This window comes from Periophthalmus magnuspinnatus, chromosome 24, assembly GCF_009829125.3.
Source record: "Periophthalmus magnuspinnatus isolate fPerMag1 chromosome 24, fPerMag1.2.pri, whole genome shotgun sequence".
NCBI classification, from domain to species: Eukaryota; Metazoa; Chordata; class Actinopteri; order Gobiiformes; family Gobiidae; genus Periophthalmus; species Periophthalmus magnuspinnatus.
In genome coordinates this window covers 24,516,718-24,543,725 of record NC_047149.1, presented here as the reverse complement: position 1 = coordinate 24,543,725, position 27,008 = coordinate 24,516,718, and the positions used below count along the sequence as shown (strand labels likewise).

Genomic DNA, 27,008 nt, shown 5'->3' with positions numbered 1-27,008 from the left:
GGTGATGTTGGTCTCGCAGGATGTTGTGCACTCTTCTCAGACAGCGAGTGGAGTAGATGGTGCTGATTTCTGGCAGAGTCATTCCAATGATTCTACCGGCTGCTTTCACCACCTGCTGGAGTGCCTGCTGGTCAGCCTTAGTGCAGCTGGAGAACCACACTAAAACACCTTGAAAAGAAGTGGGCATCAATGGTTGTCACTAGATTAGTCAGTATAGACCAAAATGCACTGCGGCTGAATGAAGCACTGGTTTATCGCTGATTATGAATTAAACACTCTTAAATAAACCGCTGCTGTATGCTCAGGTCCTTTTTATATATATAGTACATAATGAATATGTATAATCCAATTTCTGCTGATGTCTTTTGATGGAGGAAATTTGCTGTTACTGTATAAGGAAAGAACTCAAACCTGGACGGGATTATTTTTATCTTTATTATTTAACTTTTTACTTTTACTATTATTATTATTATTATTATTATTATTATTATTATTATTATTATTACTACTACATTGTATTGTTTTTATATGTTTATTTTGTATTTAATTTGTCACTATTATTATTATTATTATTATTATTATTACTATTAATTTTATTGACTAATTTATCTTCTTTTATTTATTTTATTTTTATTTTTTTGTCTATATGCCCATCGGGGTGGGGGTTGGGGAAAAAAGAAGGGGGAAAAGGTAATCAGATTCTAACCTGTATATTTGCACCTGAGACTGATACTTTAATAAAAATTTGATCACAAAAAATAAAAATAAACTGTTGCTGTATAAAGTTGTGTTACTTACTTAAGCTTGAGCGATTATTTCCACATCTCAGACAAAAAAATGAATAATCCAATCCGTTTATGAGAGATCCAGCTCGATAATAACTTGTAAATATTTGCGTGCCAGTTAAGTTGCGTCATAAATAAAAATACATTCTTTTCCCACGCAGTTTTGCCTTGACAGTAAAGCAAACAACAATCAGCATGCTAACCGTTCACTTCCTAATCACTGGATACTAAACTACTTGGTCACATTTGGTTGGTTACTTTTTTAATATAGCGCTTTTCCTCCTTTAAGTCAATCAAAACGCTTTACATCAAATAACAACTCACACATTCATACACCGGTGTGCACAGACAATGAGGACGAGGTGGGTGAAGTGTCTTGCCCAAGGACACAATGGCAGTATTGACCTGTGGGACAGTGGATAAAGACTCTACCAACTGAGTTATTACACAAAACTGACTCTTGTGCGCGTTAAGTCATGTTTTAACGCTGTTACCTCCTCAAAAACAGACCTCAAAATGCTCTGTTCCACCTTGTGATGTCATGAAGTGGTCGTTTTTCAAGCGACCTTTTACCTTTAGTTCAGTTCCTTTAGTTCAGAGAGGGGAAATCCAGGGCTGAAATGATCCAGATATACGAGAACGATAACAGCAGGTAGTGAAGTATTACCTGTTACTCATCACCTGCGCATCCTAAACAGGCAAAAACACCCATTTGTTTAACATAATAGTTTATAAATGATTAACACTTTAACTAAATGATAAAATTTGGGTGGACTTTGCTCTGAGTGTAAATTCTACGAGATAACGCCGCCTTAAAACAGGTGTGAAGGAAGTGCCATAGACAGAAGGACTCGACTCACAGCAGATCACTGTCTCCTTCTCGGGATTTTAAATGGAAAACGGAGGCGTTGAAAACCATGCGTTTCATGTGAGTACTTGCATTTTTTTGGTGATTTAAAGATGCACTGTGTAACTTTTCTGGTACCGGGTGCATTACCTGTTTGTCTCCATGGATATGCTGCTGATTTGTAACATAACATATGATTATAACTGATCTAATTTGCACTGTGGTGTTTTATTCCACAAAAAAAAACAAAAACCATCCAGTCTCACAGTGTGCTAGTACGTCACCTCTCCACAGATCTGACCTGTAATTTCCCCTGATGGTGCCACCTGTTTGTATCCATGGAGACAGATATGTTTCTATACTGTGGAACATTTCAGGAAAAACAGCAAGATCTCCATGGGGATAAGTAGATAGTGGAACTTTAGTAGTCCCATAAAAGGCCCATGACACTGTTTTCTGATCTGTTCTAATGTTGTTTCCTCGTCACAAACAGACCTGGAGTTGTGTTTTGTTTCATTCACACTTGTTTAACACACAGTTTGAGTTTTTCTCTCAAACTGAAAACGCTCTGTTCCACCTTGTGATGTCATCATGTGGTGATACAGGAAGTGTTCCACTGTGTTTTTAAACCCCACACACCTTCACTTCACATTTGGATGATTTCAGTCCTGGAATTTCCCATCTCGACTGAACTAAAGGTAAAAGGAGCTGTTCACTTACACTACAGTTTACTGTAGATACTACAGTAACTTACTGTAGTGATACTGCAGTGATAATAGTGATACTGTACATGGACTTCATCATCATACATGTACTTTATGACTGTACAGTGGGTCTACAGAATCACAAATGTTGGATGTTAAACACACAGTATCACCACTGTCACCCATTTTACTTACTGTAGTACAGTGATACTGTAGTGATACTGTAGTGATACTGTAGTGATACTGTAGTGATAATGTATCACTGCAGTACTGTACAAATGGATGATAGTAGTGATACTGCAGATTGAGTTTACAGTACTACTGTACTTTGAATGTACAGAACCACTACAGTAATAATGGCAGTAGTGATACTGTGTGTGTACAGTATATATACAGTGTACTGTGTGTATAAAGTTGTACTGTGATGCAAAGTACAGCATCAAAAATAAAAAGTGTTTATTTTACAGAAATTAGCTGTAATTTATTTATTTTTATTTGAATACACACACACACACACACACACACACATTCCTTCAGATCAGTGGACAAACTCTACCAACTGAGCCACTGTTGCTTATTTATCTTCTGACATCACAAGGTGGAACAGAGCGTTTTGAGCTTTGAAGATGTAACAGACTAATAATAAAGTGTGACTCAAACATGTGAATGAAACAAAACACAACTCTAGTACAACATGAGTACATTGTGTGTGATTCAGGGCCGTTCACGTCCCTCTTCGCTCGTGTTTGTCCGTTGTGCGTTTACTGTACGAGCTGAAGTCAGCGCACAAACGCCTGAAGCGCCGCTGGTGTGTTTGGGTCTGCAGTGGTTTGATTGTGGTCTGGATGTCGTTATAGATGGATGAACACGGCAGTGAAGACGCTACAGGGAAACATGTCCACACGCAGAGGAGGGAGGAAGAGGAGGAGGAAGAACACAGGAACAAACCAACCTACTGTGTCACTGACGTCCCGCCCTGGTACCTGTGTGTACTTCTGGCTCTTCAGGTGAGTTTTCAAAGTACAGATTATCAAAAAACTTCAAAACTTAACCCGTGGACCATAAGGTTAACATTTCCAGTTGTTAAAAGTATAGAAAATCAGATAGTAATCGGAATTAAAACGAGAATTGAAAAGTGTTGAAACTAGATACTCAAAACTTTCCTTGAACAGCCTAATCTTGAGTTTTATCAGAACTAATGTAAGACCACATGGTACAATAAACGTAAAGTATTATTATTATTTGGTATTTAAAATTACAAAATTGTCAAAAAGAGCTGTCAAAAAGATCGTTGGTGAATTAAAATCAGTATCGAGTATCGAGTCTATGCTTTAGTGTCGAAATCAAGGTTGAATTTGTTCTTGTTGTTCTCGTTCCTGTGCGCACTGTTGTTGTGTCCACGGGCAAAACACTTGATGTGCTCCCTGTCCACTCTGTGACCCTAACCCTTAACCTCTGACCTCTGACCCCTAACCCACCTGCAGCTCCCTGTCCACTGTGTGATCTTTAAATATTTATTCATTTTTGTGTGACTCTGGAAAAACCCTCAAAGAGATAAAATTGGACGGGAAGCAGTGACGCTAACAGTGAGGTTGAGGGCGCTGTTTTGCACAGAACCGGGGACGTCACTAAACCCTTTTTAATGGGTCACGTGCCCCTGTATAAATCAGTTGTGCCCCAGTTTGGAAAGACCCAGACTGAGGCAAGTGCCAAGAGTCAGAATGACATGAGGCCCCTGTGTCACAGTATGAACTCGACTGTGCAGAGGTACAGATTACAGGGCACGTCTCTGTGATGTGTGTCGACTGTAATCAGCAGGTCAGATACAGCAGGGCCGAGTGGGTCAGATAAAGCGGGTGCGGGCGGGTCGGGTGCATGTGGACCCTCCACTTTATTGTGGCAGGTCAGCACAATAATCATCTCCTGAAGTTTGGAGACGACTTATACAAACTTTCTGTAAGCAGTAAAGTGTATTTTAATTTAATAAAATGAAATCACCACATGATAAAAACTAAATATTTAGCTGTTTTATCCATGACTGTTGCAGATAATGCTATTATCCGATCGATCAATCCGATTTTAGTCACTTTTAATATTTTGAAAGTCTGCCTCATATTCATGAAGTTTGATGCATGAACGATTTAGACAGAACAGCTGTGTGGATTCAGCAGTACAAAGTACCACGGCCAAGTTTCTCTCTGTACTTGAGTTAGATTAAAAGCAACGTAAAACGTGAGACAAGGTGTCACACAGGTGTTTGAGACTCTGGCGGGTCTGTCCACAGCCCAGTGTGAGGCTGCGACTCACAGACAGGGGGCGCTCAGTGCTGAGTGTGCTGCAGAGCAGGGGCGGAGCAAAGAGAGGGAGCAGAGGGCTGGGGCTCCACTACCACTGACACAGGACTTAGACACAAATGGTCAGTAGTTTGTGTAAAACGCACATTAAGTTTGACAAGAGCATCGTATATTTGTACTAATAATAAAACAGGTTAAAGTCTCTTGGGAGATAATTCTCAGTTTACAGGATTACAGGGAATACTGTCTGTTTTGTGAAAATGTAGGTACAAATAAAGGGTCCGGGGCCCAGGCTTCAGTCGAGTGACGCCCCTGCACAGAGTCTATGTAACATTTTAAAGTTCCTTCCTGTTTTCCTCAGCATTACCTCACAGCGTTTGGAGGAATCATCTCGATCCCTCTGATCCTCTCGGAGCGTCTCTGTCTGCAGAACGACCCCCTCACACAGGGACGCCTCATAAACACCATCTTCTTTGTGTCTGGGCTGTGCACGCTGCTGCAGGTCACTCTGGGCGTCAGGTATGACTCTCACTCCCTCTCACTCTTTCTCCCTCTCTCCCTTTCACTCCTTTAACTCTCTCCATCCTCTCTCTGTACTTAAAGTCTGAGTTTGGACTAAACCTTGTATCTCATTTCGTTTTTTTCGTCCTAAGCCTTGTCTTTTAGCTGCAAAGTGAAGTTAAAAGTTTAGAATGTGTTTGAATAAACAAAAGAAAAACTGACGGAGGTGTGGAGGCGGATTTGTTCAAATATTTATTGATGAAAAGAAAAGAAGTCAAAATCCCACACACACAATGCCCCACACACAAGTCAATTTACAAATATAAACACGTACAGTCAAAAGTTTGGACAAGAAAAAACCTCCACCTCCCTATTCCTATTTCCTCCTCCCTCATTCTCTCCCTCCTCTTTCTTCCCCTACCTCCCTCTTTTTGTCCCTCCACTCTCTTCTTCCTCTCCACCTCCCTCTCCTCCTCCTCCCTCTTCTTCCTCCCCCCTCCATCTCCTCCCTATTTCCCAACCTCCCTCTTATTCTCTCACCTCCGTCTCCCCCTCCACCTTCCTCTTCCCCTCTTATCCCTCTTTTTCCCCACCTCCCTCTTTCCTTCCCCCTACCCTCTCCTTCATCTCCCCTCTCCTTCCTCTTCTCCCCCTCTCCTCCCCGTCTCCTCTCTCTTCCTCCCCTCTCCTCCCTGTTATTCCTGTCTCCTCCATCTCCCCTCTTCTTCCTCTTCTCCCTTCTCCACTCTCTTCTTCCTCTCTCCTCCATCTCCTCTCTCCTCCCTCAACTGCCGTCAGCTCCCTCATCTCCTTCCACCTCCCTATTCTTCCTCTCCACCTCTCTCTCCCCACCTCCCTCTCCTCCTCCTCTCCTCCCTCTCCTCCCTCTTCTCCCCCTCTCCTCTTTCTTCCTCCCCTCTCCTCCCTGTTCTTCCTGTCTCCTCCATCTCCCCTCTTCTTCCTCTTCTCCCTTCTCCACTCTCTTCTTCCTCTCTCCTCCATCTCCTCTCTCCTCCCTCTACTGCCGTCAGCTCCCTCATCTCCTTCCACCTCCCTATTCTTCCTCTCCACCTCTCTCTCCCCACCTCCCTCTCCTCCTCCTCTCCTCCCTCTTCTCCCCCTCTCCTCTTTCTTCCTCCCCTCTCCTCCCTGTTCTTCCTGTCTCCTCCTCTTCTTCCTCTTCTCCCTTCTCCACTCTCTTCTTCCTCTCTCCTCCCTCTACTTCCCTCAGCTCCCTCATCTCCTTCCACCTCCCTAATCTTCCTCTCCACCTCTCTCTCCCCTCCTCCCTCTTCATCCCCTTTCCTCCCTCTCCCCCTCTTCTCCTCTCCTCCCTCTCCTCCTCCTCTTCTCCTCCTCTTGTTTGGTTTTGTAAGAGTTCACATCTGTATTCGTTCCCGTCTCCTCCGTTCACTGCAGACTGCCCATCCTCCAGGGGGGGACGTTCACGTTGGTGACCCCCGCCATGGCGTTACTGTCTCTGCCCGAGTTCGAGTGCCCGGCCTGGACTCAGAACTCCAGCCTGGTGAACACGTCGTCTCCTGTTTTCATCGAGGTGTGGCAGAGTCGTTTACGGACGGTGAGTTTCCCATCGGGCGTCTCATTAACACAGATAAGAACGATTTGATTTGATGATGTTTTTATGGTTTAGAACAGATAAAAGCGTCACATTATTTACACAAATGTGACGAGGAAATGATTCTAATAACACACTTTTCTGTTTTGCTTCTTCTTGTTCTTTCCAACTCTCTCTCCTCCTCCTCCTCCTCTCCTCCTCCCCCCCTCCTCTCCCCCTCCCCCCTCCTTTCCTCCTCTCCCCCTCCTCCTCCTCTCCTCCCCTCCTCCTTTCCTCCTCTCCCCCTCCTTCTCCTCTCTTCCTCCTCTCCTCCTCTCCCCCTCTTGTCCTCCTCTCCTCCTCCCCCTCCTCTCCTCCTCTCCCCTTCCTCTCCTCCTCCCCCCTCCTCCCCCTCCTCCTCTCCCCCTCCTCCTCTCCCCCTCCTCCTCTCCCCCTCCTCCGCCTCCTCCTCTCCTCCTCTCCCCCTCCTCCTCCTCCTCTCCCCCTCCCCCCCTCCTCCCCCCTCCTCCTCTCCTCCTCTCCCCCTCCTCCCCCTCCTCCTTTCCTCCTCTCCCCCTCCTCCTCCTCCTCTCCCCTCCTCTCCTCCTCCCCCTCCTCATCTCTCCCTCCTCCCCCCTCCTCCCCCCTCCTCTCCTCCCCCTCCTCCCCCTCCCCCCACCACCTCCTCCTCCTCCCCTTCCTCTCCTCCTCTCCTCCTCTCCCCCTCCTCTCCTCCTCCTCCCCCCTCCTCTCCACCTCCTCCCCCCTCCCCCTCCTCTCTCCCCCCCCCACCTCCTCCTCTCAGCTGCAGGGCTCCATCATGGTGGCGTCGGTGCTGCAGGTGGTGGTTGGTTTCTCTGGTCTCATTGGTTTCCTGATGAGGTTCATTGGGCCTTTGACCATCGCTCCCACTGTGTCTCTGATCGGTTTGTCTCTGTACGACTCGGCCGGAGACAGAGCGGGAAGCCACTGGGGCATCTCTGCAATGTATGTAACTACAACGCTTAAAGCTGCACTACGTAACATTTCTGCTTGGTTCCATGGCGATGCTATCTCTCTGTCATTTCTGGGCTTGTCCACATGAAATAAAAACTGGCACATCTCCATCCCATCGTCGTGTTTAAGGTGGAATTAAACACTGCACTATAACACGCCATGCAAGAGAATAAAACAGCAATAAAACAAAATTTAAAAAACAGATAAAAGTCCATTCCGCGTGAGTCACATGATGTTAAAATCTCTGAGAGGGAACAGAACGACTTCCGCAGTGAGTGTCGTTGTCCTAGTTGAGCCATTGACTGAGGGCTATGGTTCAACACTAACGAACCCTTATTTATTTATTTACTTATTTATTCTTATTTTATTTATTTATTATTTATTTTATTATTTTGTATTTATTTATTTTTATTTATTTTATTATTTTCATTATTTTTTATTACTTTTAAATTTTTTAATTTTTTATTTATTTTTAATTTTTAATTATTTTCATTTTTTATTTTTAAATTAGAAATTTTTTTTATTGTATTAATTTATTTATTTTATTTTTAATTTTTTTCTACAAGATGTGAAAGCAGTAATTAAAACTTAAGAAAATGTCCAGCAGCAACAATGTTCAAATTAACTACTTGTCAAAGAAGTTATTTAAAACACTAAAATTTGACTATAAAACTAACACCGTGTTTATTCAATTCAATCTTTATTAAGAAAACAGAATATCGGGTTCATAGTTTAAAAGAAAAGATGATTAAGTCAGGCCTTACAGTGGGTACAAACTTTATTATTGATCTACTGCCTAAAAACTGTAGTTTCATAGTAAAAATATTTTCATCTGTCACATTTTGGAGTGCTGATTTAACTGAACCAACTGCACAAATGATTTAATGGTATTACTCCCTCCGCAGGACCACGGTGCTGATCGTCCTCTTCTCTCAGTATCTCTGTCGGGTTCCTCTGCCCATCCCCACGTACAGCAGAACCAGGAAACTGCACACCTCCAAGTTCTACATCTTCCAGATCATGCCCGTATGTCGCACGCTGCAGAACAGATACATCCAAAGCGCTTTTAAATATCCGAGTTTTGGGATTGATTTGTGTTGATTTGACAAGAATTCAAGATTGACAAGGAGACTAACTAAACGTGGACTAGACCAGGACCGAACCAAACGTGCATCAGGACTAAACCAGGATCAAACCAGAACCAGACATGGACGACCACAGCCTGAAAACAGTTTAGAATAATATTTATCCTCAGTTCAGTGGGAACCATAGACTGTATAAAGAAGTGAGACTGAGTGCGTTCAACTCCAGTCAAATGAAGCTAATCAAGGCTAACAGTAATAGCGGCTAATTTGGAGCTAAGTTACATATTTGGAATTCCGACCGCGAGTATCATAGCAACCAAAGAGCCAATCCGGAGCGAAGCTGTTGAAGGTAAAGCCCCTTCCAGTCCGCACCTTGCTTAGTAACGCTGTCAATCAAACCTGTTGCTAACGGTAGCGGAAACCACCTTGAGGAAAGAAGGTGCATGATTTGTCTGTTATTAATGTTCATATCTTTATTTACAGACACAAAAGTGAAATAAAAACGCCAGGATCATGTAGAGGGTTAATACGAACATTTAAGAGCAAATTGAAGCGTCTGACAGCAGCAGAGACAGAGAGAGGACACAGTTTTTCAATAGAAAGTGAATTGGAGCCAGAGTTAATGGAGCCAAACGCGCGCCCACGATCACTTCCTGTTTGGAACGCTGCGGCTAGCAGGTTAGCTATGTCCATTTATATAAACACTTTATGGTGTCCTGTATAAAACCAGATGACTAGAATAATCAGATAAGGCCAATAAACAAATCTAGATTAGATTTTGATCCGTTTACAGCACAAGATAAATGTAGTCACTGAATAACTGTAATAAATTTAAAGGTTCCTTATTACGCAAAAGTGACTCTTGTGAGATTTAAGCCATGTTCTAATGTTGTTTCCTCCTCAAAAACAGACCTGGAGTTGTGTTTTGTTTCATTCACACATGTTTGAGTAACACTTTATTATTAGTCTGTCTATATCTCTAGAGCTTAAAATGCTCTGTTCCACCTTGTGATGTCATCAAGTGGTAGTTTTCAGCAGCTTCTTTTACCTTTAGTTGAGTAAAGATTTGAAATTCTCTCTTTATCTCTACTTCCTCCTCTCTTATCCCCCATCTCTTTCTTCTCCTCCCTCCCTCTTATCTCTGTTTACCTCTGTCTCTTTTCTCCCTCTATCCTGTCTCCACACCTCTCTTTACCTCCATTTACTTCCTCCTCTGTTATCCCACTATCTGTTTCTTCTCTCTTTTTTTCTTTCTTTCTTTCTTTTCTCTCTTGCTGTTTCTCTCTCTCCCCCTTTACCTCCATTTACTCCCTCCTCTTTTATCAAATTATCTTTTTCTTCTTTCTCTCTCTCTCTTCTTTCTCTCTCTCTCCTTTCTCTCTCTCTCCCCCTTTACCTCAATTTACTCTCTCTTCATTTATCTTAGTATTTCTTTCTTCTTCAGTATTTCTTTCTTCTCTCTCTGTCTCTTCTTTCTCTCTCCCTCGCTCTCTCTCTCTTTTTTCTCTCTCCTCTTTCTCTTTTTTCTCTTTCCTCTTTCTCTTCTTTCTCTCTCTTCTCTCTCTCTCTTCTTTCTGTCTCTCCCCCCCTTTACCACAAGTTACTCTCTCTTCAGTATTTCTTTCTTCTCTCTTCATCTCTTCTTTCTCTCTCCTCTTTCGCTCTCTCTTCTTTCTCTCTTTCCCCCCCTTTACCTCCTCTCCTATTTCTCTCTCTCTCCTCTTTCTCTCTTTCTTCTTTCTCTCTCTCTCCTGTTGCATGCTGGGTGCACGTGTGCGTGTGAGCGTGTGGCAGGTTTGCGTTTGAGGAGGAAGAGAACTGCGTGTGTGAGTGGACACTTTTCTCCATCTATCTGCTGTCACTCTTCAGTAGAAGGTAAGGGGGTTTTATTGTGTTGGTTTGTGTTAAACTTTGAGCGAGTTGTCCGGTGCCCGGTGTCCTGTGCCCGGTGGTGTCGGGCATGGCGTCCCTCCCGGAGGAGGGCGCGCAGGCCCTGTCACTCAAACACGGGGTCAGAGTAGTGACTGACCCGCGGGTCACTGTAGAGCAGGTGCTGTTGGCCCTGGGGGAGCAGGTGGGCCATGAAAATATTGTGTTTGGTTCACGTATGAACAGGGCGGTGGTCGCGTTTTTACGTGAAACGCGTTTCGTTCATGACGCCGTAGAGAGCGGACTGGTGCTGGAGAACGAGTTCGTGTCGGTGTCTCCACTGTTTGTGCCGTCTGTGAGGGTGACGGTGTCCGGTGTACCACCGTTCATATCTAATGAGTGTATTGAGAGGGAGCTGGTGCGCTTTGGTAAAATATCCAGTGGTTTAAGGCCGGTGCGTCTGGGCTGTAAAGACGCCCGTCTGCAGCACGTACAGTCGCTCAGACGCCAGTGCTTCATGTATTTAAATGATCCGAGCGGTGCACTTGAGCTGTCTTTTGCTGTTAAGTTTGAAAACAGACACTACACTTTATATGTGAGCTCAGGGAGCATGAAGTGTTTTGAGTGTGGAGATGTAGGGCACAAGCGCGCGTCATGCCCCCACCGAGAGCCACGGGGCGGGGAGGCCGAGCGGGAGGCGGGCGCACCGAGAGCCCATACACCCGGTGCCACTCCCGAGACAGTGGAGGAGCAACCAGGGCCCTCCAGAGCAACAGATGATCAGACTGAGGCAGAGATGCAGAGTGAGCCACAGCAGGAGGAGACGGACATGCTGGGAGAAAGTGTAACCACTGCCCCGGCCCCGTCACAGAACACTGAGAGCGCGGAGGACAGGGGCGCAGAGGACAGGGGCGCAGAGGACAGGGGCGCAGAGGACAGGGGCGCAGAGGACAGGGGCGCAGAGGACAGGGGCGCAGAGGACAGGGGCGCAGAGGACAGGGGCGCAGAGGACAGGGACGTAGAGGACAGGGACGTAGCGGGAGAGGACAGTGAGCAGTGTGAGGACGGAGAGGACAGGGATGAGGAGGACACACTGTCACAGTTCTCAGATATGTCTCAGGAGGCGGGGCCAGATGAACCTGCTCCTTACTCTATTAAAGATATTAATGAGTTCCTGGATGTCACTTATGGAAACAAAGCAGTTAATGTACAAGACTTCTTCCCCGATGTTGATGGCTTCATCAACTCAGTCAGGAAATTGAAAAGGCAGGTTGGTATCAAACAGTTAAGTCAAAAGAAAAGGTATAGACTGGCAAAGCTTTTAGCAAAGCTCAGTAAGGGCAGGAAAGGAGCAGGGACCAGTAAACTGAAATAATGGGAGGTGCACTTTGGTGTTTTTTTTCTCAGCTTGCATCTTTTTACTGTTTTCTATTTTCCTTTCTATTTTCCTATGGAGAGCCTCAAGATAGGGTCCCTGAACATTAATGGGGGCAGGGACAGAGAAAGGCAAGCAGCGGTGGTTGAAATGGTTAAACTTAAACATATTGATGTGTTATTCCTACAGGAGACACACAGCACAGGAGACAATGAGACAGACTGGAGCAGGGCTTGGTCAGGGCCAATTTTTATGAGCCATGGGACTAATGTGAGTGCTGGAGTAGCAGTACTGGTGTCTGAGGGGGTGAGGCTGGGTAATGCCACTCACCTGGAGGTAGAGGGAGGCAGGCTGCAGGTGGTGCAGGGGACTATTAAGGATAGACACTTTGTGTTCATAAACATCTATGCACACACCTCACCTGTGAGCCGCACACAGCTAGTGCACACTCTTAACAGGCAGCTCAAAACGTTTAACAGTGACTCTGTGATAGTGGTGGGAGGGGACTGGAACTGCACGACTCACACTCACGACAGGAACACGGTAGAGCCCCACCCAAATACAGCAGCTCTGTTGGCGAGTGTACTGAGGGAGAATGACCTCATGGACACATGGAGGCAGTGCCACCCTATGGGACGCCAGTACACATGGGTCCGCGCCAGTGGGGGCAGTGTGAGCGCAGCTCGTCTGGACAGAATCTACATCAACCAATCGCACAAGACCCATCTCAAAAGAGCCCAAATAATACCTATTGGTTTTTCAGATCACCATTTGGCCACAATGGAGTGCACTCTACCAGCATGTGCTCCACGCTGCCCCTACTGGCGCCTGAATGTAAGACTTCTGCAGGACAGGGGGTTCATCCAGGCCTTCGGGGAGTTCTGGGAACAGTGGAGGTGCAGGAAGGCAGACTTTGAGAACATGCTCAAGTGGTGGGAGGTGGGGAAGACCCAAATCAAACTATTCGTCCAACAGTACATGTCACATTCACATCGTTCAGAGAGGGAAGAGCTGGAGCAGTTAGAGAAGGAAGTAGCCCTCATAGAGGAGGGACTGATCAGGGGAACAGGGAGTAGAAGCACGTGGGCAAATAGGAAGGGTGCTCTTAGGTCATTTATGAGTGAGAGAGCAAAAGGGGCGCTAGTCAAGGCGAAGGTTATTAGACTGCATGAGATCGACGCACCCACACGCTACTTTTTTAATTTAGAAAAGAAAAGTAGTGCATCAAATAGTCTAATGCACCTCAAATTGGCTAACGGGGAGATCACTTCTGACCCGTCACTGATGCGAGAGGAGGCCATTACTTTCTACAGTAAACTGTTTGGGGCCGGTGAATGTGACGAGGAGAGTCGGGGGCAGATGATGGAGGGGTTGCCTGAGCTGGAGGACTCTGAGGCAGCAGCTCTGGCCTCTCCGGTTACTCAGGAGGAGATGAACTCTGCAGTGCAGCAGCTCAGTTGTGGCCGAGCCCCTGGGATCGACGGTCTGCCTCCAGAGTTCTACAAGAGGTTCTGGTCGGTGCTGGGGGAGGATGTACATGCCATCTTCACTTCAGCCCTGGATTTGGGTCGGCTTCCACGCAGCTGCACTAGAGCGGTCCTGGCACTGTTGCCAAAGAAGGGTGACCTGACTCTGCTGAAAAACTGGAGGCCAGTGTCCCTGCTTTGTACAGATTATAAAATAATTGCTAAAGTCTTCTCTAACAGACTAAAGGAGTGCTTGGACAGTATAATTTTACCAACACAGACATACTGCATCCCTGGACGGACTATTATGGACAATGTTTTTCTCATCCGGGACATTATAGACATCAGAAAAACAAAGGACTTGAATGTCGGTCTCCTGTCAATCGACCAGCAAAAGGCATTTGATCGGGTAGACCATAACTATCTGTTCAAGACTATGGGTGCGTTTGGGTTTCCCACAAAGTTCATCAGCTGGATGGAGACTCTATACGAAGGAGCCACAGTGTTGCTAAGGGTGGGGGGAGGACTCAGCCGGCCGGTCGAGGTGAAGAGGGGCATCAGGCAAGGTTGTCCTCTGTCAGGGATGCTCTATGTTCTGGCCATAGAGCCACTGCTCCGGAAGCTCGGCAGAGGATTGAGGGGCCTCAGATTGGAGCAGGCCTCACAGCCCCTCTGCCTGTCGGCCTATGCAGATGACATTACTGTGATCATCTCAGGGCAGGAGGACGTGGAGACAGTGCAGCAAAGTCTGTCCCTCTATGAGCGCGCCTCATCCGCACAGGTAAACTGGTCAAAGTCTGAGGCCTACCTCCTGGGACAATGGGAGCACCAGGCGAGGCCCGTCCTTCCCGGGGGGCTGCAGTGGAGCATTGAGGGGTTCAAGTGTCTGGGCGTGTTTCTGGGGAGCGAGCAGTTTCGGACAAAGAACTGGGATGGTCTTGTGGAAAAGGTGAGTGCCCGATTGTCTCGATGGGCCTGGGTCCAGCCCCAGCTGTCTTACAGGGGGAGAGCCCTGGTGGCCAACACTCTGGCTGCCTCCTGTCTGTGGCACCGTTTTACCATCTTACAGCCTCCGGACTCTGTGGTGGCAGATATTCAGAAGAGGTTGGTGGACTTTTTCTGGGGTGGCTATCATTGGCTGAAGGCTGCAGTGCTGTACTTACCTGTGGAGGAGGGAGGACAGGGGTTAGTGGACATCTCCAGTAGACTGGCGGCACTCCGTCTGTGGACAGCCAAACGCTTCCTCTATGGCCCCCAACAACTGTGGACAGAGACGGCAGCTGTCCTGCTGCGCCGAGTGGGAGGACTGTGTTATGATAAGCACCTGTTCCTCTTGGACCTGAAGGCAGCAGACTTATCGGGGACATCAAGGTTTTACCAGTGTGTGCTGAAGGCCTGGAGCTCGGTGCTGGAGTGCTCCAGGGAGGAGCCATATGGACGCGTGGGGCAAGAGCCACTGTTTTTTAACCCTGTGGTGAGGAGCGGCCTGCTGGACTCTACCCACATGAGACAGGCATTTGTGGCTGCAGGGATCACCAAGCTGATGAACTTGAGGACTGAGCGAGGCTGGAAGAGTGCAGCCCAGCTGAGCCGGGAGACCGGGGTGAGGTCTGAGCGTGTGCTGCAGAAGCTGCTGTGGGAGGTGCAGCATGGACTCCCTGTGCACTTCAGAGAGATACTGGGGCTCTATGGACAATCTCCACCCGTCCAGACAGGACCCTTTCCTTCGCTGTGTGTGCGGGCCGCTGGAGGACCACAGAACAACAATGGAGGCTTGCTATCGTTTGACTCCCCTGTCCTCCCAGAGATGTCTGCAGTAAAGAAGAAGGACCTCCATACTTTATGCATCAAAGTCCTCCACAGAGCCGAGCTGTTTGGTGTCCCAGAGTCCAGGTGGTCAGTTGTGTTGGCCCCGGGTTCTTCTCCACGAGGCTGCTGGAGGTCCCTGTACCACCCTCCTGTGGAGAAACGCTGTGCGGATCTTCAGTGGCGGGTGGTGCATGGGGCCGTGGCTACAAACAGACATGTGGCCCACTTTGACCCAAGATCAGACAGACACTGTGCCTTCTGCCAAGAAGAAGAGACACTTGAACATCTGTGGTTGTCTTGTCCTCGGCTGGCCCCCCTCCTCAGTCTCCTGGGACGCTGGTTGCAGACTCTGGGACAAACACTCACCCGGGAACTCTTTGTGTTTGGACCCAAATTTTCTGTGGCCAATCGTAGAACTGTTGTTTTAGTCAATTTTATCCTAGGCCAGGCTAAGATGAGCGTGTGGCTCACCCGGAGGAACCAGATGGCCGGCTCAGGCTGCACAGACCTGGAGCTCCTGTTAAAGAGACTGGTGGGGGCACGGCTCAAAGTGGAGTTTATGTACAGCAAACTGGTGGGGCAGGTGGAGGATTTTGAGGCGGTGTGGACAGTGAGGAGGGCGCTGTGTTCAGTGAGGGAGGGGCAGTTAATTCTGCATCTGTAGGAGGGGTTGGAATATGGATGTGTGATTGTGTTGTTTGTTTTAATATTTTCTTTTAACTGACAAGTGAAACAAAATAAATGTATTGTTAAAAGTCAAAAGTCTCTCCCCGTTTACCTCAAGTTACTCTCTCTTCAGTATTTCTTTCTTCTCTCTTCGTCTCTTCTTTCTCTCTCTTCTTTCTCTCTCTCCTCTTTCTCTCTCTCTCTCTCCCTTTACCTCCTCTCCTCTTTCTCTCTCTCTCCTCTTTCTCTCTCTCTCTCTTCTTTCTCTCTCTCTTCTTTCTCTCCCTCTCCCCCTTTATCTCAAGTTACTCTCTCTTTAGTATTTCTTTCTTCTCTCTTCGCCTCTTCTTTCTCTCTCTTTCTCTCTCTCCCTTCCCCTTTACCTCCATTTACCCCTCCTCTTTTTTCCACACTATTTCTTTCTTCTCTCTCTCTCTCTCTCTCTCTCTCTCTCTCTGTCCTCTCCCTTCTCTCTTTATCTCCATTTACTCCCTCCTCTTAAAAACACAGTGGAGCACTTCCTGTATCACCACATGATGACATCACAAGGTGGAACAGAGCGTTTTCAGTTTGAGAGAAGAACTCAGCCTAAACATACAGGTGTGTTTGTGCGTTAAACATGTGTGAACGAAGCAAAACACAACTCCAGGTCTGTTTGTGACGAGGAAACGACATTAAAACACATGACTTTTCCATAATCAGATCACTCCGGAAATCAGATTATGCTCTGTTTTTTGTAACGTTGACACAAAGCCAGTGTTTCTAATGACAGATATTGACAGATTCTTTTGGGGATATCGGTCTCGTGGCTGGTGTGTTACCTCCTCACCATCTACGACGTCCTGCCCTCTGACCCTGACAAATACGGCTACGTGGCTCGGACTGACGTTAAGGGCGACGTCTTAGACCGCGCCCCGTGGTTCAACTTCCCTTATCCCGGTAAGTGTCAGACTAGATACAGTTTTTACAAAGCGTACGTCGTTTTCATGCACAAAATGAATTAATATGTTGAATAAATGATGTGGAGCGGGTTAATATGAGTCCGTAGAGCAGAAAGTCGCTCATACTCACTTCCTGTGTGTAAAGCGGCTGCTCGCAGGTTGAATATTTGCATTTATACAGAAACAAAATGAAGTATTTCTGCAGGACACAGTCAGGTTCATTTCCCTGTACTTCATCACATTATGACCCCAATAATCTGTTTTTACCATTAATAAACATTGTCTATTGACCAAACCAGGACTAAACCAGGATTAACCAGGACTAAATCAGTTCTAAACCAGGACTAAACCAGGACTAAACCAGGACTAAACCAGGTCTAAATCAGGACTAAACCAGGACTAAACCAGGATTAACCAGGACTAAACCAGAACAAAACAAGGACTAAACCAGGACCAAACCAGGACTAAACCAGGACCAAACCAGGACTAAACTAGGAATAAATCAGGACTAAACCAGGACTGAACCAGGACTAAACCAGGACTAAACAAGGAATAAATCAGGACTGAACCATATATTGTACTGAATAGAGTATCTAGACCACATGTGTCAAAGTCAAGGCCCGGGGGCCAAATGCGGCCCGCCATGTCATTTTATGTGGACCACGACAAGGTAAATTTAAATGTGTGACTGTTTTAAAATGTCAGTTTATCAGGAGTTACGGATTTACACAGACATATTTTTTTATATCTGCAAATTTGAGACAAACCATTTTGCTGATATGGCCCTCGGTGAAGTTGAGTTTGACGCCCCTGATCTAGACTTTTACAGATGACAGGAGCTCAGTTGGTAGTGACAGTTTATCCATTGATCTGAAGGTCGGAGGTTAAAATCCCACTCTCGACATAAACGTCATTGGTCGAGCGGTCAGATCCACTGATCCACAGGTTGTCGATGCGATTCCAGCTCCTACAGATGAATGATGTCGTTGGGCAAGACACTTAACCCTCCTAAAAAAGTGCTGTATAAAAACATGACCATTTACCATTTTAAAAACAACTTGCATTGAAAGTTTGCATTTTGAATAGTTGTGACTTCATTTACTTCCTTGTTTGACCAGAATTATTTTATTTTTTCAAAGATAATTCTGATTAGTTAAAAAAAAATGTGATAAGTAGAAAAATATATTCTCATCTCAAAAGCAATTTCCCATTTTTTCTTGCTTTTTTCGCCGATTATTTTTGTGAAAAAAATTGTTTCTATTAATAATTTCAAGAAGTTTCAATCTGGGATAGTCCTCATGCCAATCAAAACTGGTCAGAGTTATACCAAAAAGTTAAATATTCAAAATTAAATCCACTTTCAAAACTTTAAAGGACCCGTAACTAGTTTTTTTGAGCGAAATTTGTCTTTCCCCAGTACAAATATATATTGTACAAGGTCAAATTAAGACCACTGTGTTCTGTCTGCATCTTATTATATAGAGTTTTTTTCAAGTAATCAAGAAGCCTGTGGTTAGCATGCTAGTTGTTGTTACTGTGACTGCAAAAGAGTTGTGAAACGTGCTTATTAACTCATCATGGTGAGTAATTAGAATGTTCAAAATGCATAAGGTAAAAGAGGAATCACTTCAAGCTGCAAAACGTTTGAAATGATGTTGTTTTTTCGCGTTTTTTAGGATAGTTAAACTCAAGTAGAATGCCTTTAAATTCCATCCATGGATTTTTAAACAATTTAAAACAAAATATTCCATCTTTTAAATGGGAAAAAGTCTTCAAAATGGCCCATGTAACAGTTGAAACAGGAAGTTGAAACCCATGTACATGTTGTTTTCCTGCCCATCTCGTCCTTCAGGTCAGTGGGGGATGCCGACGGTCAGCTTGGCGGGAGTCTTTGGCATGCTGGCTGGGATCGTGTGCTCGATGGCGGAGTCTGTGGGCGACTATCACTCCTGTGCCAGACTCTCCGGAGCTCCTCCTCCCCCAAAACACGCCATCAACCGGGGCATCGGCGTGGAGGGGGTGGGGTCCCTGCTGGCCGGAGCCTTTGGGACCGGGAATGGGACGACCTCCTTCAGTGAGAACATAGCTGCTCTGGGTATCACTAAGGTAAGAAGTTGTTTTTAATTTTTTTTATTATAAACTGCAGTTTTTGTTTTGATCAATACATAATTTATTTGTAATTCAATTGGATTCAAGGCACTGTACCTGATTTTTACTGTCTTAAAAACATAAAAAAAAAAAAAAAAACTAGCCGATTTTAAACAGTTTGCAGTGGTCTGAAGATGTTCCTCCTTTACCTTATGCACTCCGATCATTCTAATTATTCACCACGATGAGTTTATAAGCACTTTTGACAACTCAGAGACCACAGCGGAGTTGATCATGAAGGTAAAGTTAGCAACAATTAGAATAAAACGCTTTATAATTAGATGCGGACAGTGCACAGTGGACTTAGTTTTTTTTTCTCTCAAGAGCTGTGTATAAAATATATCTTTAACTCCGCTGCTAGAGCCGGGTGTTTGTGATCAGAAACACCTGGCTTTAATCAGGACAGTACTGTGTGATGTCACGTAGTACTTGAAATTGCAGTGGAGGCGGCACACACTTAGATTTAGACCTAGTTTGTGCTAAAGTTGACAAAAAATGACGTGATGAAGTTAATGCTCTACAAAACACCATAATTACCAATTCTATTAGACTACTACTACTATTACTACTACTACTACTACTACTACTACTACTACTACTACTACTACTACTACTACTACTACTACCATTACGACTACTACTTTATCAAGAACATTTACTCTGGTTTGGAAGAGTATTCTGGCTCAATAACTCCTTATGTTCCTTCTTCTCACATATTTATGAACAGGTTGGAAGCCGAACGGTGATCCTGGTGAGCGGATTTATCATGATTTTAATAGGAATTCTGGGAAAGATCGGGGCCATATTTACTACCATCCCCAACCCTGTAATCGGAGGCATGTTTTTAATCATGTTTGGAGTCATAACAGCTGCTGGCATTTCTAATCTGCAGGTAAACCACCGTTAAACCGCCGTAAACATCAGCTCTGGAGGTAAACGGTTTAACCCTGTGGACTTTACATTTTCAGACGACGGATATGAACTCCTCCAGGAATATTTTCATTTTTGGGTTTTCCATGTTCTCTGCGCTTACGATTCCAAACTGGTTACTGAAGAATCCAAACAGCTTAGTAACAGGTACCATTTTGTTTCATTATTCTTTATTTCAGCCTCACGGTCGATTTTTAAAACAGGACAGTGACAATACAAACAGTGACATTTACGATTTAAAAAGACGACCACAACAGAGTCTCTGCATCTTGGACTGAAGCAGATTGTACTGAATCTTATGTTCCATCGCAGCCTCCGCAGTCGCACCAGTCAAGCGTCATTTTAATCCACCTGCAGCCTCGGGACGGGCTTTTTTTTTGTAATAAATCCAGAGTTGTGCAGTGTAAAGTGGCGGAAGATATGATTTAAACAACATCAACGTTACATTATCAGAGCATGAAGCAAACTTGACCATAAGAGTATGAGCTTGAGACACATATTGTCACATATTGCAAGCCAAAAGTTATTTATAAAATCAAAAGAAGAAGATGTTGTCTTAAGAAAACCTAGGACATGGGGTTCTTGTATGAGTTTAGCCTTGTATATTCCTGTCTCAAATGTTATACGCTCTTAACTATATTAAAAATGAACACAGTTAACCTCATTTTAGTGAAAAAACATACCCAATCTATGCACAATAGCGCCCTCAACCTCACTGTTAGCGCCACTACTTCCTGTCCAGTTTTATCTCTTTGAGAGTTTTTGCCTCAGCCTTTGCCTTAATGTTTTCTGATTTTAATAAAAGTGACTGTTAGCGTTTAGACACGGTGAGCTAGCTAGCATACTTCTGCGCACAAAGACTATTCCATATGTTCCAAACCTTTTCATACAGCTCTCTTCCAACAAAGTCCTGATCAAGTCCAGCCCAAAATCTGGAGATGGGTCAAATGCAGAGGACGACCTTCCAAACTGAGACAATTAAACATCCTATATGACACAAAATGGACTCTTGCGAGCTTTTAGCCAAGTTAGAACGTTGTTAGCGCATCAAAAACGGACCTGGAGTTGAGTTTTGTTTCATTTACACATGTTTGAGTAACACTTTATTATTAGTCTGTCTGATTGTGTGATTCTTGCATTTATTTAACCCTCTGATGCATGACTTATGAAAGCCTTGGTCAAGATTTTTTTTCTGAAGTGTTTTTATTCTTCTCAGCACATGAAACAACATTGTAAACTGCCTGTAAAAATGAATTAACTTGTGTTTTATTGTAAATATACAAACACATGTTTCTTTTTATGCTTTGAAAAACATTTCAACATTTTTTGGGGGAAATTTCAACACTGTTTAGGTGCAATGTTTAGGCCCGAATAAGAAAACCAGAGGACATTTACTTGCAGTTACACCGACTCACCACTGAATTGACCTCAATGGAGTGTGGCAGCAGAGAGCACTGTAGAAGACCACATAAACCAATGCATTAAAGAGAAAGTTATGTTTTTTTAGCTGTCCCCTGCAATGACAAACAGTTTACATTTCAGTATTCTCTCAAATGTGTGCGCTCCTTGAGATTTTCCCCTTATTGCCTAAACATTAACACTAATTCTACCTTTGTTTGTGTCGTAGGTGTTAAAGAAGTCGACCAGGTGTTGCAGATATTACTGACCACGCACATGTTCATCGGAGGGTTCCTTGGATTCTTTCTCGACAACACGATTCCCGGTAAGCCTTTGTTTACAACCTTAATACTTCGAACTAATCTGATAATGTCTCTCTATCGGCTCAAATTGTGCCCTCGAGCCTGTGAGGACTTTAAATGCACATTTTGGCCCAGTTCCTCCTGTTTTCAAACTATCCATTAAAGTGTCGTATTCCGAATGTATGATTTTTATTTTAGTCACATCGGATTTTGTGGCTTGCGTGTTTTTAAATCATTACAAAGGACTAGAAATCACACAACCAGTTTGTTTGTTTCTGTTTCATTGTTGATTTTCCGTTTTTTTTTATTTTTTATTTTTTATGAATATTTTATTTCGGGAAGAACACAGATTACAGCAGGGGTGTCACACACATTTTCACCGAGGGCCACATCCACAAAATGGCTGCCGTCAAAGGGCCAGATGTTAAATAAATGCAACTACTTTTTAAATCGTTAATTCATTGTTTCTGTATTTATTACTTGTTCAAGTTATAAATATTACATACGCATTTGCAAAGTTGTAAAATATGGCTGCGTAACTGTGTGTCTCCTGATAAAATGACACTTTAAGACCATCATACCTTGTAATTTACCTTGTCGAGGGCCGCATAAAATGATGTGGAGGGCCAGATTTAGCCCATGGGCCTTGAGTTTGACACATGTGGATTACAGGCACATTTTTACAGGACAAGTATTGTGTAAAGCATTATTAATCAAAGCCCCTAAAAAGTGCTTGTCAAAACTATACCATGCTCAATTAGTCCCGTAGAGTAGAAAGGAAAAAACAAACAAACAAAAAAAAACAACACACAACTATTTACAAGAACCGGGGAGCTTACATAGAAAAACAAAGTGTATTCAAACATTTATATATGTATTATACCATAAAATATAATCAAGTCACAAAAATTCTGTTCTAATTGGAGTTACGTACTTAATCCACTCGTTCCAAATACAATAAAATGTGTTCCTTTGGATGTTTATTGTGTACGTTAGCCTTTCCATCCTAAATATTTCATAAACTATATCAATGGCGGAGGCGGAGTTTAGCCATTTTTTACTGATGTTCTTTTTACTTGCTGCCAGGAGGGCTTGCAACAGCTTTTTATCACTTCTCCGTTCCCAAAGAGCAACCCTGCCTAAGTACATAGTTTCAAAGTCGGCATGTTCACTCCAAAAACCAAGTTATCTCACTCCAATACAGTTTTAATTTGGAACGAGCCCAAAATATGCGGTAGTGATTCCCGTCCTCAGAACCACACTGTCCCCGGGATGCCGACTTATTGCTCCCCTGGGCTGGAGTTCTAAAATATCTAATAAAGTTCTTCCGGCAGTGTTCTCTCCAGGACAGATTTGCCGTTGTTGACCACTGGAATGACCAAACGCTGTCCCGATCCTCCTCAGTCATTTTATCATGGTTGATTTTCTAAACCTTCTGTTGGTTAAATTGATTCTCATGTTCAGCCGTAAGAGGCGATTTTGGGCGTTACAAAAATACACGGCTAGGGTGAGGAGCTCGGAGTAGAGCCGCTGTTCCTCCACATTAAGAGGCCCGGGAACGTCTCGGGGTCCCACTGGAGGAGCTGGAGGACGCGTCTGGGGGTGAGGGAAGTCTGGGAGTCGCTGCTTAGACCGAGGCCCCCGCGACCTAACCCTGAATAAGCGGAAGAAAATGGACGGAAATTGAAATTGAATTGAAATTGAGAACCACTTAACCCTTTAGCGTCGGATGCTATCGCCGCCGATAAACTCGCGGAGGTGGACTTTCCGTTACCGTAACTCCGCGACCGATTGTGCTTCGTGTAAATTCAAACGGCGTCTCAAAGCAGAGGCGTGGAGCTCTTTAAATATGTTACTGTCATTACGGTAATGCGCTTACGTCGCTCTCGAAGACGACCAATCAGAGCGCAGGGGCCGCCGGGTTCTTCCAGTCAGTTATTTGATGCGGCAAAGGAAAAATAAGGATGGATAGAGACGTAAAATAGAGGTAGATGTGTGAAAAAAGGGCAAAAGTACATGCTGATACTTCCTTTAACGTGATTTTTATGGTTAAAAAAAGAAAAGTCAAGGCAAGTTTTGATGGTTAAGTCAGTCCGATCATTAAATATGCAAAAAGGGAAAACTAATGTGGCAAAGATAACAATGAAATGCCAAAGATTGAAAATTGTTTTATGTCCAAATACAACAGTTGCGCTAAAAATCTGCTGATTAACGGACACGCGTCGCCGGGTTTTATTGATAATCAGACCTAATTACCGGGTTATCTGTCTCCAGTTACGTCGTACCACTCCGAGAACGCTTAAAACAGGAAGTCTCTGAGATTATGTGCAGTGTATGTGAATAAAGTCGACCCAAAAGTGAAGTAAACTGAACTAAATCTAGTGCCACAGGGGGGCGCTCCACACAAGTCTGAAAACCACCTAATCTGTTCTCTAATCTCTATTCCGACAGTGATTTGATGTTTACTCGATGTGTCCCTGTCTGTTTTTCCAATAGGAACTAAGAAAGAGCGAGGTCTGTTATGTTTGGATAAAGACGACGCTGAAGACACAGGCCGATTATCCCAAGTTTACGATCTTCCGTTTGGGATAAGCTCCTTCTTTTCGAGGCGCTCCTGGGGGCGCTACATCCCCTTTTGTCCTTGGAATGATGATAGATCCAAAGAAGAGGCTGTTATCCAAAGTGACTCCTCAAAAAGAAACTCAAGTATGGAGTCGTATTTTTGACGTCGACTCCTGTGTTGACTTAACGGGAAAACTGTTTGTTTTCACTCGGAATGCTGGGATTTGGTCAGTACTTTTGATTTTAGTTTGATGAATACTTGAAGTTGCCTTGGATCCAGAATATATTCCTCTCCAATACTTTACGAAAATTTGAGTCTGGAAACCGGTGAATCTCTTCGAGTTCGATTGGACGTGATTGACAGGTGGATGAGCCAATCAGAGACGTGCAAGTTTCGTCCAAAAATGGCGGCTTTCGAGGAAAAATGAAAGAAAAAAACATCACAAAGGACCAAAAAACACTAAAATCTGTTAATTGAATTGCGAGAACTGTCATTTTTATTTGAAACGATGGGCGACCATTGAGCTCCTTGCGTTACTGAAATAAACAAACGTGATTGGATGGCTGTTTTTGAACCTGACTTGAAGCGGGACAGAGGGCGAGGTGACCACAGAGGTATAATTTTGAACTTACTGGGCAATAGTTGGACGTATTTGCACTATTCCACAGTATGGTGGGTATAGCGGACCAAAGAGTGCAGACTCGGGGAATATTTACAGTATTTATTATAGAAATGACAAATAGTACAGTTTGAGGGTAGATCCGGCGGTGAGCAGGAGGTGAGGCCAGGATCCAGGAGCGGAACGTGGAGCGTAGCGGAGATGATGATGCGGGCAGCACCAGCTCGGTTACCTCTGGCTCCGTCCCTGGTCCTGTCTCCCGCTCCGGTGCTGGTTACTCCCTGTTCCTGTCCCTGCTCCCCGCGACACATTCCCGGACTCTGGCTCGCACCCGGCCCCTCGCCCCCTCGTCGGTCTAACCAACATTTGTCTGTTAATTCACAAACTGTAACTAAACACTGTAAACGTGCTCCGAGTTCTGCACCTTTTTGGTCCCACCTGCACCGACGTTACGACATAAGCTCTTTTTCTGTAGATCCATGATTCCATCCTCAGACCCAAACAAAGAGAACAAGGGTGAGCAGCTGAAACTGGAGACAATGGCTGTTTGTAGTTTCAGTGCGGTTAGCTCCTCCTTTCAGACAGATAAATTAAAAAAGTGACCAGAACTGAAGAAGTGACTTGGACGAGCAGCGAAACGTCTTCACTCCTGCAACGATTTGTCCAGTTTGACAGATTTAAACTTCGTCTTTTGTTCTGGATCAGACCTGGACGACTGAGGGATTACACAGACATTTTGCTAAATACCACATTAGCAGCATTAGCATATCCACTTTTTCCACTTTTTTTTTACTGATGTTGTGTTCGTCTTTGTAAATATTTTCACTTTATGCTAATGCTGCGCTCTAGTTTATGTTTATAGATCCTTTTTCCAGACCAAGATTTAGTTTGTTTTCACTCCTGACAGTTTGGACGGCTCACTAGCGCCTCACAGTGGTCACGTGATGTTGCTGTGACGTGGTTTAAAGAGGTTTTGGTGCTGTCTTCCTACCGATGGAGGCAGGACGACAGCGCCACCTGCAGGACGACTTCTCCGGGACAGTATCCGAGGTGTGTGACAGCAAAAAGGCCCCTCATCCCGGTTTACAGTTTTACTCTCACACTTTTGGGATACTGTCCTGAAGAAGTTTAGAATATTCTCTACGGAGATCAATACTATAGGCCAAGTTATATGTCATGTTTGTGGAGAGGCAAGCCCACTCTGAGTACGACTGCATGTTAATTTGTGCAGTAAAAACACATGTAATAAAATAAAAGTTGTTGTTTTTGTTTGTTTTTTTCTGACTGATGGATTAAATGCAGGATAACGCAAGCTTTGTAAAGACGAAAGATGAGTAATTTAAAGATTTTAAATTACGCAAAATTGACTCTTCACCTCACTACAACGTTTAAAGCTGCACTATGTAACTTTTCTTGTACTGTCTCCGTGGCGATGCTGTTGCTTTCTATGGCAAAATTGACTAAATGTGAGATTTGAGGACAGAGCGTTTTGAGCTTTGGAGATGTGGACAGACTAATAAGAGAGAGAGAGAGAAAGAAGAGAAAGAGAAGGAGAGAGAGAGACAGAGAAGAAAAAGATAGTGTGATAAAAGAGGAGGGAGTAAATGAAGGTAAAGAGAGAAGGGAGAGGGAGAGGAGACAGAGAGAGGGAGAGAGAGAAGAAAGAAATAGTGGGATGAAAGAAGATGGAGTAAATGGAGGTAAAGGGGAAGGGAGAGAGAAAGAAGAAAAGTATAGTGTGATAAAAGAGGAGGGCGTAAATGGAGGTACAAAGAGAAGGAAGAGAGAGAGGAGACAGAGACAGGGAAAGAGAGAGGGAGAGAGAGAAAAAAATAGTGGGATAAAAGAAGAGTGAGTAAATGGAGGTAAAGGGGGGAGAGAGAGGAGAAAAAGAAATACTGAGGATAAAAGAGGAGGGAGTAAATTAAGGTAAAGAGAAGGATGAAGGAAAGGAGAGCGAGAAAGTGAAAAGGAGAGATAGAAGAAAGAAATAGTGGGATAAAAGAGGAGGGTGTAAATGGAGGTAAAAAAAAAAGAAGGAAGAGGGACAGGTGACAGAGAGAGGGAGAAAGAGAGAAGAGAGAAAAATAAATACTGGGGATAAAAGAGGAGGGAGTAAATGAAGGTAAAGAGAAGGGTGAGGGAGAGGAGAGCG

At 44.4% G+C, this 27,008-nt stretch overlaps 1 protein-coding gene across 2 annotated transcripts; it reads left to right on the top strand.

The window, feature by feature from the left end:
* Window positions 1-1,630: 1,630 nt before the first annotated feature.
* Window positions 1,631-26,122, top strand: LOC117393251 (solute carrier family 23 member 1-like). Of its 2 annotated transcripts, none has more exons than XM_055232060.1 (12): window positions 1,631-1,713; window positions 3,194-3,343; window positions 4,992-5,149; window positions 6,551-6,710; window positions 7,498-7,673; window positions 8,588-8,708; window positions 16,735-16,891; window positions 18,746-18,999; window positions 19,769-19,933; window positions 20,010-20,118; window positions 21,599-21,694; window positions 24,168-26,122. In XM_055232060.1, the coding sequence occupies exons 1-12, from the start codon at window positions 1,678-1,680 to the stop codon at window positions 24,395-24,397; spliced, it is 1,812 nt and encodes a 603-aa protein (XP_055088035.1). In that variant the 5' UTR covers window positions 1,631-1,677; the 3' UTR covers window positions 24,398-26,122. The 2 variants fall into 2 exon arrangements, with proteins under 2 accessions (XP_055088035.1, XP_033847333.1); XM_033991442.2 differs by having other exon boundaries at window positions 7,492-7,673.
* Window positions 26,123-27,008: the final 886 nt, after the last annotated feature.

Bases quoted from the DNA above. Each gene is read 5' to 3' on its own strand.
- LOC117393251 (XM_033991442.2), top strand. From the start codon at position 1,678: ATGGAAAACGGAGGCGTTGAAAACCATGCGTTTCAT. The intron at 6,711-7,491 runs GTGAGTTTCCCA...TCCTCCTCTCAG, and splicing joins GGCAGAGTCGTTTACGGACG to CTGCAGGGCTCCATCATGGT. The intron at 8,709-16,734 runs GTATGTCGCACG...AGATATTGACAG, and splicing joins ACATCTTCCAGATCATGCCC to ATTCTTTTGGGGATATCGGT.